This window comes from Oncorhynchus gorbuscha, linkage group LG10 (assembly GCF_021184085.1).
Source record: "Oncorhynchus gorbuscha isolate QuinsamMale2020 ecotype Even-year linkage group LG10, OgorEven_v1.0, whole genome shotgun sequence".
NCBI classification, from domain to species: Eukaryota; Metazoa; Chordata; class Actinopteri; order Salmoniformes; family Salmonidae; genus Oncorhynchus; species Oncorhynchus gorbuscha.
The window spans coordinates 42,710,478-42,725,287 of record NC_060182.1 but is presented as its reverse complement, the minus strand read 5'-3'; the positions used below and the strand labels follow the sequence as shown (position 1 = coordinate 42,725,287).

General features: G+C 41.7%; 3 protein-coding genes and 1 non-coding gene across 8 annotated transcripts; 2 read left to right on the top strand and 2 right to left on the bottom strand.

The window, feature by feature from the left end:
- Positions 1 to 739: 739 nt before the first annotated feature.
- On the top strand, positions 740 to 3,441 carry cfap276 (cilia and flagella associated protein 276). The gene is made up of 5 exons (XM_046364420.1): positions 740 to 920; positions 1,065 to 1,181; positions 1,421 to 1,536; positions 1,687 to 1,802; positions 2,158 to 3,441. The coding sequence occupies exons 1-5, from the start codon at positions 843 to 845 to the stop codon at positions 2,226 to 2,228; spliced, it is 498 nt and encodes a 165-aa protein (XP_046220376.1). The 5' UTR covers positions 740 to 842; the 3' UTR covers positions 2,229 to 3,441.
- LOC124047049 lies at positions 2,740 to 3,088 on the bottom strand. The gene has a single exon (XR_006841098.1). It is a non-coding gene; the product is annotated as a small Cajal body-specific RNA 2 (non-coding RNA).
- A 611-nt stretch (positions 3,442 to 4,052) lies between the features above and the next one.
- On the bottom strand, positions 4,053 to 5,948 carry LOC124045172 (protein kish-B-like). The gene is made up of 3 exons (XM_046364419.1): positions 5,561 to 5,948; positions 5,121 to 5,252; positions 4,053 to 4,865 (listed from the first exon to the last, which is right to left on the bottom strand). Exons 1-3 carry the CDS (start codon positions 5,568 to 5,570, stop codon positions 4,783 to 4,785), a joined length of 225 nt encoding a protein of 74 aa, XP_046220375.1. The 5' UTR covers positions 5,571 to 5,948; the 3' UTR covers positions 4,053 to 4,782.
- On the top strand, positions 4,711 to 14,160 carry LOC124045170 (protein FAM107B-like). 5 transcript variants are annotated; one of them, XM_046364414.1, is made up of 7 exons: positions 4,711 to 4,894; positions 5,096 to 5,193; positions 5,645 to 5,785; positions 9,855 to 9,894; positions 10,109 to 10,283; positions 12,772 to 12,916; positions 13,235 to 14,160. In XM_046364414.1, exons 3-7 carry the CDS (start codon positions 5,654 to 5,656, stop codon positions 13,337 to 13,339), a joined length of 597 nt encoding a protein of 198 aa, XP_046220370.1. In that variant the 5' UTR covers positions 4,711 to 4,894; positions 5,096 to 5,193; positions 5,645 to 5,653; the 3' UTR covers positions 13,340 to 14,160. The 5 variants fall into 5 exon arrangements, with proteins under 5 accessions (XP_046220370.1, XP_046220372.1, XP_046220371.1 ...); XM_046364416.1 differs by having other exon boundaries at positions 4,718 to 4,894; positions 10,112 to 10,283; XM_046364415.1 differs by lacking the exon at positions 4,711 to 4,894 and having other exon boundaries at positions 4,959 to 5,193.
- The last annotated feature ends 650 nt before the right edge of the window (positions 14,161 to 14,810 follow it).

The following is a 14,810-nucleotide window of genomic DNA, read 5'->3' as shown; positions in this document are numbered from 1 at the left end:
GCACTCCACAGGTGCTTTTTGACATGATTAGTGCTATCTGGGATCCTTGGGACGTCCATATGCTAAACCCCTACCCTTTACCCTTATCAAACCTTAACGGCCTAACCCTTACCTTAACCCTTTTAAACGTCAACCTCAATGGGAGGTTTGGACGTCCCAATGAATCCGGATAGCGCGGCCCTTTTTGACAAGTGCACGATATTGTCAACTGAATTTAGGCCGTGTGCATTTTTATTCGGCCCCATTTCTTTGGTAAACAGGGATTAGACAAAAAAATGTTAGGCAATTGTTTTTTCACATTTTTGTTTATATGAAATATAGCCAAAATTGACTTTGTGGCTGTTGTAACTAGTGGACTGGAAACCCCTGGCAAGACATTGCAATTGGTTGGGTTTACATAGTAGGAAACATGAACGTGATATTACAGGGTACACTCATTTTTTAATATTTATTTTTCATTACAATATTGCTTGCCATAAATAATATCTTAGTCATTAATCATCAACTCATTATCAATTATGTTGTTTTTAAAATGCTTGTTTTTTTGTTGATGCTTCACATCGCTTTGAGATGTCTTTGTGTAAATGAATAGCGCTTGCTATATACCTTCAATAAATTACATTAGTTAAAATTGGCAAACCTAAACCTTTCGTAAACTCACATTTCTGCAAAGGATAAAGGAATAATATAATAAATTATATATGTGGATGTGAGGTGTCACAATGAATCGCCTAGCAACCATGGTGAGTTAGTCAACATTCTAGTGCGACAAACAAGGGGATACAATTCGGCAAGAGCATGTGTTTATCATCCTCAACATTGTAACATTTCGAGCTTTTATAATGCCACGAACGAGAGATCCCTTTCCTTTTCCTAAAACTGAGAACGACTACTCATTGACTGGGGCAAGGCAATGTCAGGTAGGCCTAAATTGCAGCTCAAGCACTGATGATATTTAGCTATTTGTCTGCCTAAATATATATATATATGTTTTTACTTTTAAGTAGGCCTACGTGATTTCCGCTATTTGATCAGCCTATGCATTCTTCCTTCCAAATTAACAGAAAGAGCCATTTGATAAACCAACTCACATAGCTCAAAATGACGAACCGTGGAGTCGTCTAAATGACAGGACTACTCTAGCCAGCATTAGGAGGAATGTCCGGTATCATGACCGGCAGGTAGGCTAATATTATTTCTCTATAATAGGCCTATGCCTATTATTAGCTTGTCACAAAGGACAACGGGAAAATAAGTTGTACTAGCCAAATTCAGCTCGTTAGTACAATATACACTTATTTGACTTGACTGCTTCATGCACACATTTTACAGAAACTGAAGAAATTCAGAATTTACATCACAAAATGACATACAAACAGAACGATCACCTATCACATTACTGCACTCTCTCCCAACCAAGGCACCTAAAGACAGCCTAGACTTCCATTTGAAATCAACCTATGACCACCACCAAGAGTTCCTCAGTAGTAAGAACCAGACCTTATACCAGAGGGAGACTTTTACTGACGACCATGGGTGAGTGTGATGGAACGGGGGGGATGCTCAACTGTGGTGTTGCTGTAGTCGAGAGCTCTGGTCAAAAGTATTGTACTATATAGGGAATAGGGTGCCGAACAGAAGCTGCGGGAAGAGATTAACTCAACTAATGTAAAACTAACTCTGTAGGAGGACTCTGAAGAACCGTGCAAAACATGAAGCGCCCTTGTGTGAAACCAAGACAGAAGTTAAAGTATGGATGAACTCACAGAAGTCTTCCATCTACAGCATTGAGGGAACAATAGGTAAGATTTCAATACAACCCTAATGACTTGTTCAATAAATAATTGATTAGCGAATACTTAGCGAATACACGCAGGCAAGAAGAGGATCAGTAGGACTGAAATCCAATCTATAATCAGGTAGTCTGTGAAATGAACATTATCGTCATCTCAGCTACTTCTTGTGACTGGTTATTTTAAGAGCTTTTTGACCATTGCCATAACTACTGGGACTCCTAAAAGATTGTTGTCCTAGTGCAGAGCTAATTGTAAAAGCCCTGGGCCTGGCCAGGTATGAGTGAAATCAGTTCTCTACTAGCCTAGGCAGGGCATTTTCCCTAACAATGTATGATAAGATGTATTTTTTTTGTCTCCACAGAATCTCATCACAACGCCTCTACTAACAGGGGATACTCTAGGAAGCACGACGGAGGATTCTACTCCACCTAATAATACTGTCACACAACTCACTCAGTGGGCGATGGACATCACTGAACTTCCAGTGAACTACCCCCCTACACAAGATCATTACTATATTTAAGTATTCAAGTCGCTGAAACATCTTAAAATATAAGCATTCCTTAACTTTGACAGCATAGTTGAATGGTGGTTGCATTTTCAGCACAGAAGCCAACAGTTGTGTGAAAGTATGAACCTTATAACATCAAAATGTTTGTTTGGTTGCACATTGATCAAGTGTTTGTTGCCACCCAGGCTTTAAAAAAAATTGAGATGAAGCAGTAGAGCCACTGCATTTCTGTTATAAAACTAACCTGGCACACGTGTTTCCCTTCTCTCCATAAACGCTCACTACTTTTGTCCTTATCTCCATTATCTGGCTAAAATAATTGTGCACTTGTGATCTAGCTTGCCTGGACAAGGGTTGGCTTGCGAGCTAGCCAGAAAACGTTGGCTAAGAAGCTACAACAGTGTTAATTATAGTCTCAGGCAGTAATTTATAGCAGATCAGAATCGCTGTTATACTCATTGGCCAGTGTGGAGAATGAGGTAACACTACAAAACTCCTCGGCACTAGTATATCTGATCGAGTCATCACTTCTGACCACAATTTATGACATGCTCATTGCCTCAGGAGCTCGCATGTCGGGTACTATCATTTCAGAATCGGGGCAAGGTCAAACCCCAACCGGATCAAATCAGACCACTGTGTAGAACTATAAACCTAAAACAATCACACACACTCATTCAGACACACTCATTCAGACACACTCATTCAGTCACACTCATTCAGTCACACTCATCCAGTCACACTCATCCAGTCACACTCATCCAGTCACACTCATTCAATCGCACACAACACGCACAAACATAACACCATTCAAATAAAACTGACAGTACTACCGCGTTGTTGAATTTATAGAGCGCAGAGAATCATGGGAACTCGGAGGAAAGAAAGGTTGGAGTAAAATAATAGCGTGCCCTCGTGTGGCCATCAATGGTAATGTGGGCATGCCTTGTAATGAGTAGGCCTACATTAGCTTGTTTATAATAAACCACACAACATACAGAGTACTAGTCAACATTTTGACTAGTACTCATTCAAGGGTTTTTCTTTATGGAATCATGTAGTAACCAAAAAAGTGTTAAACAAATCAAAATATATTTTAGATTATTCAAAGTAGCCACCCTTTGCCTTGATGACAGCTTTGCACTCTTGACATTCTCTCAGCCAGCTTCATGAGGTAGTCACCTGGAATGAATTTCAATTAACAGGTGTATCTTCTTAAAAGTTAATTTGTGGAATTTCTTTCCTTCTTAATGCGCTTGAGCCAATCAGTTGTGTTGTGACAGGGTAGGGGTGGTATACAGATGATGAGCCCTATTTGGTAAAATACCAAGTCCATATTATGGTTCAAATATGCAAAGAGAAACGACCGTCCATCATTACCTTAAGACATGAAGTTCAGTCAATCCGGAAAATGTCAAGTACTTTTCAAGTACAGTAGCCTTCATTTAAAAAAAAATCTGTATTTGAACTATTTTCTACATTGAAGAATAATAGTAATGACATCAAAACTATGAAATAACACTTTTTTGGTTACTTCATGATTCCATGTGTTATTTCATAGCTTTGATGTCAATTTGTAAGTTGCTCTGGATAAGAGCGTCTGCTAAATGACTTAAATGTAAATGTAAATGTAATGTCATCACTATTCTTCTACAATGTAGAAATTTGTAAAAATAAAAACTCAAATAAAGGCTTTGTCCTGTCCAAACTTTTGACTGGTAATGTACATATATATAAATACCTTATAAATTGTTAAAATGCATTTATTTACTGTGATATATTTGAAACACTTTGTTTCCATGTTCACCCTCATCCACATCTTAGAAAAACATACACTTTGCATCACTGTAACAAGGGACAAAGTACTGGCAAATGTTAAGATGTGGTTCAGATCATTAGTGTCATGTTTCATGTCAAATTAATGGCTATATTATACATTGGTCCTGTGTAGGTACATTAGTCCAAAGTCCTGAACCCCAACAGCACTAGTCACACAATGGTGAAGGCTCACTCTTCACTCAAGTAACTGGCAGTAAATTCAACAAGACAAGGCACTTGGAATATATTTACACCAGTACCATTTGTCTTGCAAATACCCCCCACATAAAATCTCAAAACTCTATTAACAGAAAGAGATAAATCAACCACCCCATTTTGACCATTGACTGCACACAGGGGGACACTCAGGTTGTTGATCTCTGTGTCAGTCAGTGTCTTTTTCATCACCGTTCCAAATCAAATAAACATCTCACTTCAGAAAGTGAAGGGTGTGTGGCGTGTTGACAGACAGAAGACCACATTTCAAAAGCGTGTAGCCCCGTCCTCTTTTCTCGCCACATTGTTCATTGGTTCCAAGCTCAGCGGCAGTGTCCATGTAGCCTCGTCCCAGATCTGTTTGTGCGGTCTTGCCAAATCCATTGTTGTCATTGTCAAACAAATCTGGGACCAGACTAGACAGTCCAGCCTCCTATTTGGTCATTTTAGAAAGAGAACGTAGAACGCCATGGTCACACAGGATAGAGCCACTGTCAGGTGAAGTCTGGTCCCAATCACAGATGCTGTTGAGCCAATAACAAAGACAATCAAGGTGATATCAAGTTGTAAAAAAACATCACATTTCACACTCATTAGAAAAGACAGTGGAGGTGTCTGTGCAAAATGCACAAGTGATATGCATGAACTTTTAATGAAATCATGCTTAATTTTCTCTTTTAGAAAGCATACGTTTAGGGGTGCCTGATTTAACGCTGTTGACTAATTATCAATCTCTGGCATGTTATTTTGGGAGGCACCATCTTATTCCTATTAAATACCTTTGAAGAACACCCCCCAGACCCCTCTCTTCTCTGCCAGCAGCCAGCCCTTCACTCGAGGCACTTTCTTCAGGTAAGCACACGTGCAGATGAACAGCAAGCCGAACACCAGTAAACCATCGAATGAATACACTGTTCAGAGAAATATAGTAGATGTGGCATTATAGCAAATTGATGTATACATTTCACATATTTGTTTTGTACAGTTTTTGAAATGAGCTAAAGTTACCGAATTGTGCATTTCAAGCAAGTTTGAATATCATTTAGGGCTTTTGACATTAATGGCTTGTGCTGTGAGCCACGTCTCCACATTAGCTAACTTTAGCTAGTTGTCTTGCTAACACCTGAACTTCCCGGTGGCTAAAGTTAGTTTGCTAACTAAAGTTAGTAAGCAACTGTACTTCCATTTGTTTCATGATGCCGAAATAAGCGTCGCATACCGTTTGCCATTTTCACAGGTTGTGGTTACTGCCAAAGCTTTTAAAATCAGTAACGTATCTGTATGCTTCTTGTCGTTTGTTTAGTAGTTATACATGAGCGACTTCTGTAAACAGGCTGATCAGTGGAGCTCGAAATACGTCGATTTGAGTGCTACTGGAAAGGAAGGACTAATGGATCGACGAGCAAGCAGCATCACAGGAACAGAAGGAATGCTGGAAGCAAAGGTAGGCGGCTACGACATTTGTATTTGTTTTGTTTCGTTTACATGTATCTGAGTAGTATGAAGATCTGATGGCTTGAGACACACTAGTACATGAAAGCCAGTTTTAAAACCATTCTATTCCATATCTGGTACAATAATGGTGCATCTCTAAGTGTAATCTTTTCCTTTTCTACTTCCAACTGCATTCTGCACTGATTTGAAGAGCTAAACTGGACCTATGTGCTGTTTCCAGATCTGTGAGGAAAGGAGACAATAAGAGGAAGCCACTTTAGACTATTAAAATGCACCCCATGTGTGGGAAAATCCACCTCTCTCTATTCACATTTAGGGATGGTTTTCCTAACAGATTGGCCCTGGACTAAAAAGCGCTTTCAATGGAGAATCTCAATTTGTGATGTTTTTTTAGTCCAAGATTAGGCTTAATCTGTGTCTGGGAAATCGAATGTCTAATCCTATATATAATCTAAAGTAGCAAGCAAGCATACTCTATCACTCTTTTACTCCCCCGGCCTGTTGGTTCGTGTAACATTCCAGTATTCGACTTATTGAAAACACCCTACAGTAATAGCAACCATATATTAATTAATTTACTTGAAAGCATAAAGGCCTTAGACCATGTTGTCAGATTTACTAGACAGCATTAAAGGGCTCAGCTGTCAAGGAGTAGATTCCCAAAGATGCTGAGAGGACTGCCATGTTATATTGGTTTAAAAGCAGCATAGCAACTCCGCTTGTTTATTCTGCATTACATTACATTTGTAATTTGGAGTGGTTAAAAGCAGCATTGATGTCCACGGCAATTAGCTAATCTGATGTCCCACTCCCTGGGGGTTGTGGTGAGGCTTAGCTTGCGTCTCAAATGGTGCCCTATTCCTTATGTAGTGCACTACTTTTGACAAGAGCCCTGGTCAAAAGGAATGCACTATATAGAGAATAAGGGTGTCATTTGGGACGCACTATAATCTTGAATAGCGTAACTGGATTACAGGGGTTGCCTACTACCACTGTGTGTTGACAACTGGTAGGTTAAGACATTGAACTGTAACCTACAGACAGTCTTCTACTCAGCGACCGCACTACTATGTTGGATTCGGAAGCCAGAAAGAAGCAGACACCGGTCTGTCTCGAGGTGTGTGGCATTTGACAATGGACTATTGAATAAGAGAGAGGGGGATCTTGTAGCTTGATAAAAATGGGGGACTGTGGCGATCGTGCCATGGAAGGGTCATACAGCACAAAGAAAGTGAGTCTATTTATTATCGTCTGTCTGAATTATCGTCTTCCTGTCTGAACTGGAGGCTCAACGGTCATGTCTCGTTGTCTGTTGGCAACCTGTCACAGGTGGTGGTGACCATAGAAATATAATTATGTTCTATTTCTATGGTTAACAGCTGATTCTGTTCAACACAGAAAAGTATCTGATCTATGATGATTGATAATGTCCTTTACAGATTGGATTCCATGTTCATTATGCATTAGTCCAATGGATGGACAGCATTGCTTTCTGGATTTGAAATGTTTTATGGGGTTATATTCAAGGCAGAGCAAAAACTTTACAGTGTCTATACTTAGTCAGTAATAGACCATTACAGACAGTGTGTGGAAGGACAATTGGCCTAGCGTCATCCGGGATAGGGGAGGGTTTGGCCAGGGTAGGCCATCATTGTAAATAAGAGTTTGTTCTTAACTGCCTTGTCTAGTTAAATAAAGGTTAAATTAAACAATAAAATAAAAAATAATGTTACCACTAATGGCCACAAGGTGGCCAAGTGGGCTGTCAAAAATGGGTCATCTGAATCTAGCAAGAAGGGACAAACTTCTTATTGAACTGGTTTGACCATAAACTGATGATATAGTCATACACATTCAATCTAAGAGGTTGTCCCCTCAAGAAATGAATACATAGTTGATGTGATTTAGCACAATGATATGAAATGGAATGATGTGTGTCAGAGTTTGATGTAGCGGTCTAATCTCCCGACTCCAGAACACATATGCCCCCTCGGCAACGGTGCCTGAATGGTTTGGGAGAAAACAGACCAGTAGACCAGATTGGACTGGTCTGGATGGCGACTGGCATTCACGCAATCCTTAACTTTGGATCTGTCCCAGTCTCCGTCCCTGGCTTTGTCCTCTTAATCCTCCATTTCCAGATCAACACCCTGCTGGGACCTGGCTTCAAGAGGGAGGGAGGGGGAGCGAGAGAGAGGATAGTTCTTGGCACCATACCGTCTTTAATATAGAGTGACATGTCTTATATGGCACATTTCCATGCAGGATTTACACCAGTGTTTAACCCAAAAGGCTCAGACATTTCTAGTTCCATCTACGTGGACCTGCAACCGTGTCGCACTGGGCCATAGCTCCGTCAGACATGCTCTCACTTGGGGCAAAAGCCAGGCCACTGATACTTTTTCAGCTGGAATTTACATAACGATGGCTAACTGTGAACTTTAAGAACTTTAACACCTTACAAAGCAAATGTTTTGATTATGCAGAGGTTGACTTTTCTCTTCACAGGTCCTCACTGTCAGCCCTAGCTATGGAAACACAATTTCCGTAGTATAACATAAGGGTGTATACACTATTGTAACACCGACGTTAAAGTTGAAAAGCAGCAATAGACAGACATGCAGGCACAACTTGGCACAGCATAGGGCATGCTGGGTAGTTGATGGGCTGCAGGACCAATAGCAGTCACTTCCCACAGCCTCCTTGTGGCGCTTGTAACGCCAGGGTAGTGGGTTCGATCCCCGGGACCACCCATAGGTAGAATGTATGCACACATGACTGTAAGTCGCTTTGGATAAAAGCGTCTGCTAAATGGCATATATATGTATATGTATATGTATATGTGTATATATATATATATGTGTGTGTGTGTGTGTGTGTGCAGAGCCATCAGTCCAGCACGCAAGACAATCTAGACCTGCAGTGTTGACATTACTGTGGCCTGGAACAAGATGGGTTTTGACTTTGTCTGTCTTAGTGAAAGGCCAGTCACAACAACTGCAGTCTGCCATCTGCCCGCTGGTTAATATGATACTATCCATGAGGCCTACTTCCAAACAAGAGTTGATTTCAACTACTGGGTGTGGCTGGCAGAGGCATGTGCTCTGCTGTGTGCGTACTAGAAGGGACAGTCTGTTATGATGAGTTGATTCTCTCTCACCAGCTGTGGTAGCCATTTCTGTACTTCCAATCGTAACACTTTACGATACATTCACCTTCATAAAGACTTAAACAAGTTTTATAATAAGGCTATTACATTGTTTAAAAAGGTGCAAAAGTTGTTCAGTTCTAATAGCTTGGTGTTTTCTTTTCATCGGCCTCCAGGGTATAATGAGAAGGACGAAACATCCATCGTTATGTACCACGATCTCTCATATTTGTTTATTTTTGCCATAAAATAGTTAACATGGCATTGTTATCACGATGACATTAAAGCTCCTGTGGTGATGATGAGCTTGAGAATGGGCCAGGGAAACCTTGGCAACCTTGAGGGTGGAGCCAAACATTTGATAAGACCTGACGATCTGAAAGGGTGATTAGACGCGTTATACATGATTCAGTCGTCAGCCATCGGCTCCCTCTGTGCGATAGCGCTTTGAGTAAATACAGACGACATGCGTTAAGAGCCAGGGATGGCACTTCCTCTTGTAGCACCTATGTAATTACACAACCTAGATCCCACAGGGCAAATCAACAAGCAGCTTGATTAACCAAGGGATGACTTGATTACATAGCATATTGTTTGATTAAAAGGTGTTCTATGATGGATATTGTTTTGCACTATAGGAAAATAACACACACACACCTACTGTTTCATAGCAGATTCTGGAGATGGTGATCAAATAGCATGTGGAGCAAACGTTGAAAGAGATTCTACTATGTGGCTCATTGACAGTGTCTTCATCAGTTCTCTGTTTTACACCGTATCCTTGGTACCATGTGGTGTGGCTGTGTTGTTCCCTACTGCATCATATTACAGGACCACATGCAGTGCAATGTTTGTTATACTCTGCTTGAGTTAATTAATGATTTCCTCTCTTTTCTCCCTCACCTTTCAGGTGCTTCCTCAGCGGCCAGGATTTCGACACCACCGAAAAGGTATATCTTATAGTAAAACCTAGTACTGATTCAATTCATGAATTATGTGATCTAGATTTGATGGTACAAGTTTACTTGTGTTAACCTGAGTGCCTGTCCATTTTTGCTCTCTTGTCAATTCCTTATGGAATTTTCTGACAGCAACAGAGCTGGCAAGAATCAGGCTAGACTTGTGCCAAATCATCTGAAAAATAATGAACCCTTTCCTCTCCTGGAGAGAACTATGTGTGCCGAGAGCCCCTGTCCCGGCAGTCTACAGAGTTTAGTGAGGTCCCGGAGGGGACTCAGACCCAGTCCCAGCAGCCGCCCAGGGTGAAACTGAATGGCTCCACTGTGGAGACACCCAGCCACCACGACCTGCACCGCGAACTACTGCTCAGCACCAAACGGTTGGTTAATAATATATGCCATTTAACAGACAATTTTATTCAAAGCGACAGTCATGCGTGCATACATTTTACGATTGGGTGGTCACGGGAATCAAACCGGCTACCCTGGCATTACAAGCACCATGCTCTACCGAGTTACAAAGGACCAACTTGAAATAAAGACTTGCATATACTTACAATATACACAGAAATAGACTAAAGGTTATATTATGCAGTGCATTTGGAAAATGTTCAGACCCCTTCCCTTTATTCACATTTTGTTGCATTACAGTATTGTTCTAAAATAGATTAAATTGTCCTCCCCTCATCAATCTACACAATACCCTATATCAACAAAGCAAAAACAGATTTTTAGACATTTTTATTTACATAAGTATTCAGACCCTTCACTCAGAGACTCGAAATTGAGCTCAGGTGCATCCTGTTTCAATTGGTCATCCTTTAAGATGTTTCTACAACGTGATTGGCGTTCAACTGTGGTAAATTCAATTGATTGAACATTATTTGCAAAAGCAGACACCTGTCTATATAAGGTCTCACAGTTGACAGTGCATGTCAGAGCAAAAACCAAACCATGAGGTTGAAGGAATTGTCCAAGACAGGATTGTGTCGAGGCAAAAATCTGGTGAAGGAAAATGTTGGCAGAATTGAAGGTCCCCAAGAACACAGCAGCCTCTATCGTTCTTAAATTGAGGAAGTTCGGAACCACCAAGACTCTTTTTAGAGCTGGCCGCCCGGCCAAACTCAGCAGTCGCGGGAGAAGGGCCTTGGTCAGGGAGGTGAGCAAGAATCTGATAGTCACTCTGACAGAGCTCCAGAGTTCCTCAGTGGAGATGGTTGTCCTTCTGGAAGGTTCTCCCATCTCTGCAGCACTCCACCAATCAGGCCTTTATGGTAGAGTGGCCAGATGGAAGCCACTCCTCAGTAAAAGGCAGTCCGCTTGGAGTTTGCCAAAAGGCACCTAAATCGATCGAACATCTCTGGAGAGACCTGAAAATAGCTGTGCAGCGACACTGCTTTGTAATTATGGGGATATTGTGTGTAGATTGAATTTAAAAAAAAAATGTAAATCAATTTTCGAATAAGGCTGTAATGTAACAGAATGTGGAAAAAGTCAAGGGGTCTGAATACTTTCTGAATGCACTGTACATCTCAATAGTTTTAAGAAAGATCACATCTGCCAATGCATAAACAAACATAAACACACTCAAACATAAACACACAAACATAAACACACTCACTACCGAGTTCCAAACTTCCTCTAGAAGCAATGTCAGCACAATACCTGTTTGTCGGGAGCTTCATGAAATGGGTTTCCATGGCCGAGCAGCCACACACAAGCCTAAGATCACCATGCACAATGTCAAGCATCAGCTCTGGAGCAGTAGATGCGCGTTCTATGGAGTGACTAATCACGCTTCAACATCTGGTAGTCCGACGGAGGAATCTGGGTTTGACGGATGCCAGAAGAATGCTACTTGCCCCAATGCATAGTGCCAACTGTAAAGTTTGGTGGAGGAGGAATAATGGTCTGCGGCTGTTTTTAATGGTTTCAGGCTAGGCCCCTTAGTTCAAGTGAAGGGAAATCTAAACGCTTCAGCATACAATGACATTCTAGAACATTCTGTGCTTCCAACTTTGTGGCAAGTTTGGGGAAGGCCCTGTCCTGTTTTAGCATGAAATGCCCTCGTGCACAAAGGAAGTTCCATCTAAAAATGGTTTGTCGAGATCTGTGTGGAAGAACTTGACAGGCCTGCAAAGAGCCCTGACGTCAACCCCATCAAACACCTTTGGGATGAATTAGAATGCCGACTGAAAGCCAGGCCTAATCGTCCAACATCAGTGCCTGACCTCACTAATGCTCTTGTGACTGAATGGAAGCAAGTCCCCGCAGCAATGTTCCAACATCTAGTGGAAAGCCTTCCCAGAAGAGTGGAGGCTGTTAGAGCAGCAAAGGGGGGACCAACTCCATTTGAATGCCCCTCATTTTGGAATGAGATGTTCGAAGAGCAGTTGTCCACATACTTTTGTCCATGTAGTGCAATTGTGTGTGTGTGTGTGTGTGTGTGTGTGGGATAAACCATATTGGTAACTAAATGATGGTGCTTTTATTCCCAGTTGTAGTGTGTGTGTATTCATTTTCATTTATATTTATGGCTCTGTCTGCCTCATGGCATGGCACATACATACTTGTAATGACATTACAGTGACATTACAGTTCACATGTTATACACTGAGGCCTGAGGATGGTGTATGTCATACCCTTTTCACGCAACCATCCCAACTCGATCCGTACTCTTCTGGCTTTGATATTTTCTTTTCACATTGTAGACAGAAATGCAGGCACCGCTTGGCACAGCACAGAGCAAGCTGTGCCTGCATGGTCTCGCAACTATGTTGGATGCAAACCAGGCCGGCACAGTACACCTCTGCTTGGCTCAGTAGTGTGAATATGTCTGAATATGTTGTCTGTTGTGCCTCCTTTTAGAGGCCTGTTACCGGGAGAGAAGCCTGAGCTGAAGCGAGTCCTGGAACAGAGGAGGCTGGAGCAGCACAGAGAGCAGGAACTGGCTCTACGGCCTCCTTTAGAACTGGAGACTGAACTACGCAAGAGACAGCAGATACTGCTGGAGGTAGTACACAGACACACACACAGAAACACACACACTATGTCGTTAACAGTAAGAGGATAAACAAGTGGGGTATTTACAAAAATAGGCTATGACCATGTTTGAGAAGAAAAAAGTTACTGGATCCAGTGTGACTCCGTTGGTAGAGCGTGGCGCTTGCAACGCCAGGATTGTGGGTTCGATTCTCATAGGGCACCAGTATGAAAAAGTTGTTATAAAATGGATGCACTCACTACTGTAAGTCGTTCTGGATAAGATCATCTGCTCAATTAATATAATGTCAAATGAAGTGTCTGAAATGAGTCTACTTTTGTGTTTCAGTATGAGCAGGAGGAGATCAGGCGTCGAGAGGAGCAGGAGAAAGGTGTCCCTGAGTTTGTTCGCGTGAAGGACAACCTGAGGCGCACGCAGGTGTCTGGGCAATGAAGGCCACATGATGCTCTGTCCCTTCCCATCACCCCCCGCAGCCTCCCACCACAAAGGCTCTGGCTGGGGCCCGTTTCTACACCCAAGAGTCCAAAGACTGCACTTCTACGCCTCCCTCACCACAATGGTTCTGCCATTACAATGCAACCACCCTCCTGTTTCACCCTCCACCAACCTCCACTGTGCCCCATAACCTACAGCTATATGATGAGGGTCAACTTCACTGCAGCAAGTTACTGAAAAGACTACTACTAGGACTGATATGCATCTGTTGCTGGACTGTTTATACTTTGTGAAAAAAGCTAATAAAGAATCAAATAAGAAAATGTGTGAAATATAAAGCAATGTAGGAACTGGTCAATAGGTTTCATGTAGAGAATGTGAGTGAAAGCGCATAGGTCTACTGTAAATTATGTGTATGTTCAGGACAAATGTTTTGTTCTTTATGAATAGTCATTATTTTTCTAAGTATTTTGTATTATTTTACTAGGAACACTTTGTTTTGAAGTCTGCATTCAAGTCAATCACTTGGTTTACAGCAGCATAGTGTCAACGTGTAAGTGTGTTCAATTTTGTTTTTGGGTTTGTTTATTTCTTTCAAAGTCCATAAATTAAGTATAGGTTACTCCACTATTGGACACATGACAGTGACTGGAACTCTCGATTTTGTCGTTAAAGCATTGTCACTCATAGCTAAACCAACAATGACAGATGGTATTAGTCCTATTCGTTTGAATTAATTGTTTGCCTGTTCTTGTTGCTCCTTTTCTTTTTAAGCAATGTGTTTATCAAGAAGACAATAAAGATTTCCAGGATTACAATGATTCCTTTTTCAATAACCCTTGTGTTCTAGAATCTACAGGGAGAACAACTTTGAGAATCGATACTTGGGTAGCTCTCCTGGGTTCAACAGTTCCCTCTCACTGCGGTCTTTCACATGGCAATAGGACTTAATTAGCTGATCTTTTCATTCCATCACGGGATGAGCAAAAAAACTGGCCATCTGGAGGGGTGGGGGAGGGGTAGCTATAACGACATGCTCTTCCTCTCCCCTCCCGGCAGTAAAGGGATGTCCGCGGGTCTGGGGGTGGGGTAAACATGGGTTGCTTATTTAATTTAAATGTATTCTACAATCCATAATTCTCCTTGGGTGACCAAGTAAATGCTTATATTACTCATTTATAACTGTAGGGCTGGCTAATAGCCTATCTGATAAAACAACTAGTCTAAATTCAGCATTGTAAAATTTTGGATGCATGTCACGCATTCAAGTCAGTGGGCTGTAAAGTCTAATGCTATTTATTATTCAAGCGACAGGCTCCATCACACTCCTACCAGCCAGCTGTCCACCGGCACTCGCCTCTGCCTCTCCCCCAAACTTTTCTTTCCTCCAGCTATCATTCTCTACTATAAATGTCCCCCCTCCGAGTGTCGTGTGCTGTGTCAATGGGGCAAAGCGTGTCGGAAGAAA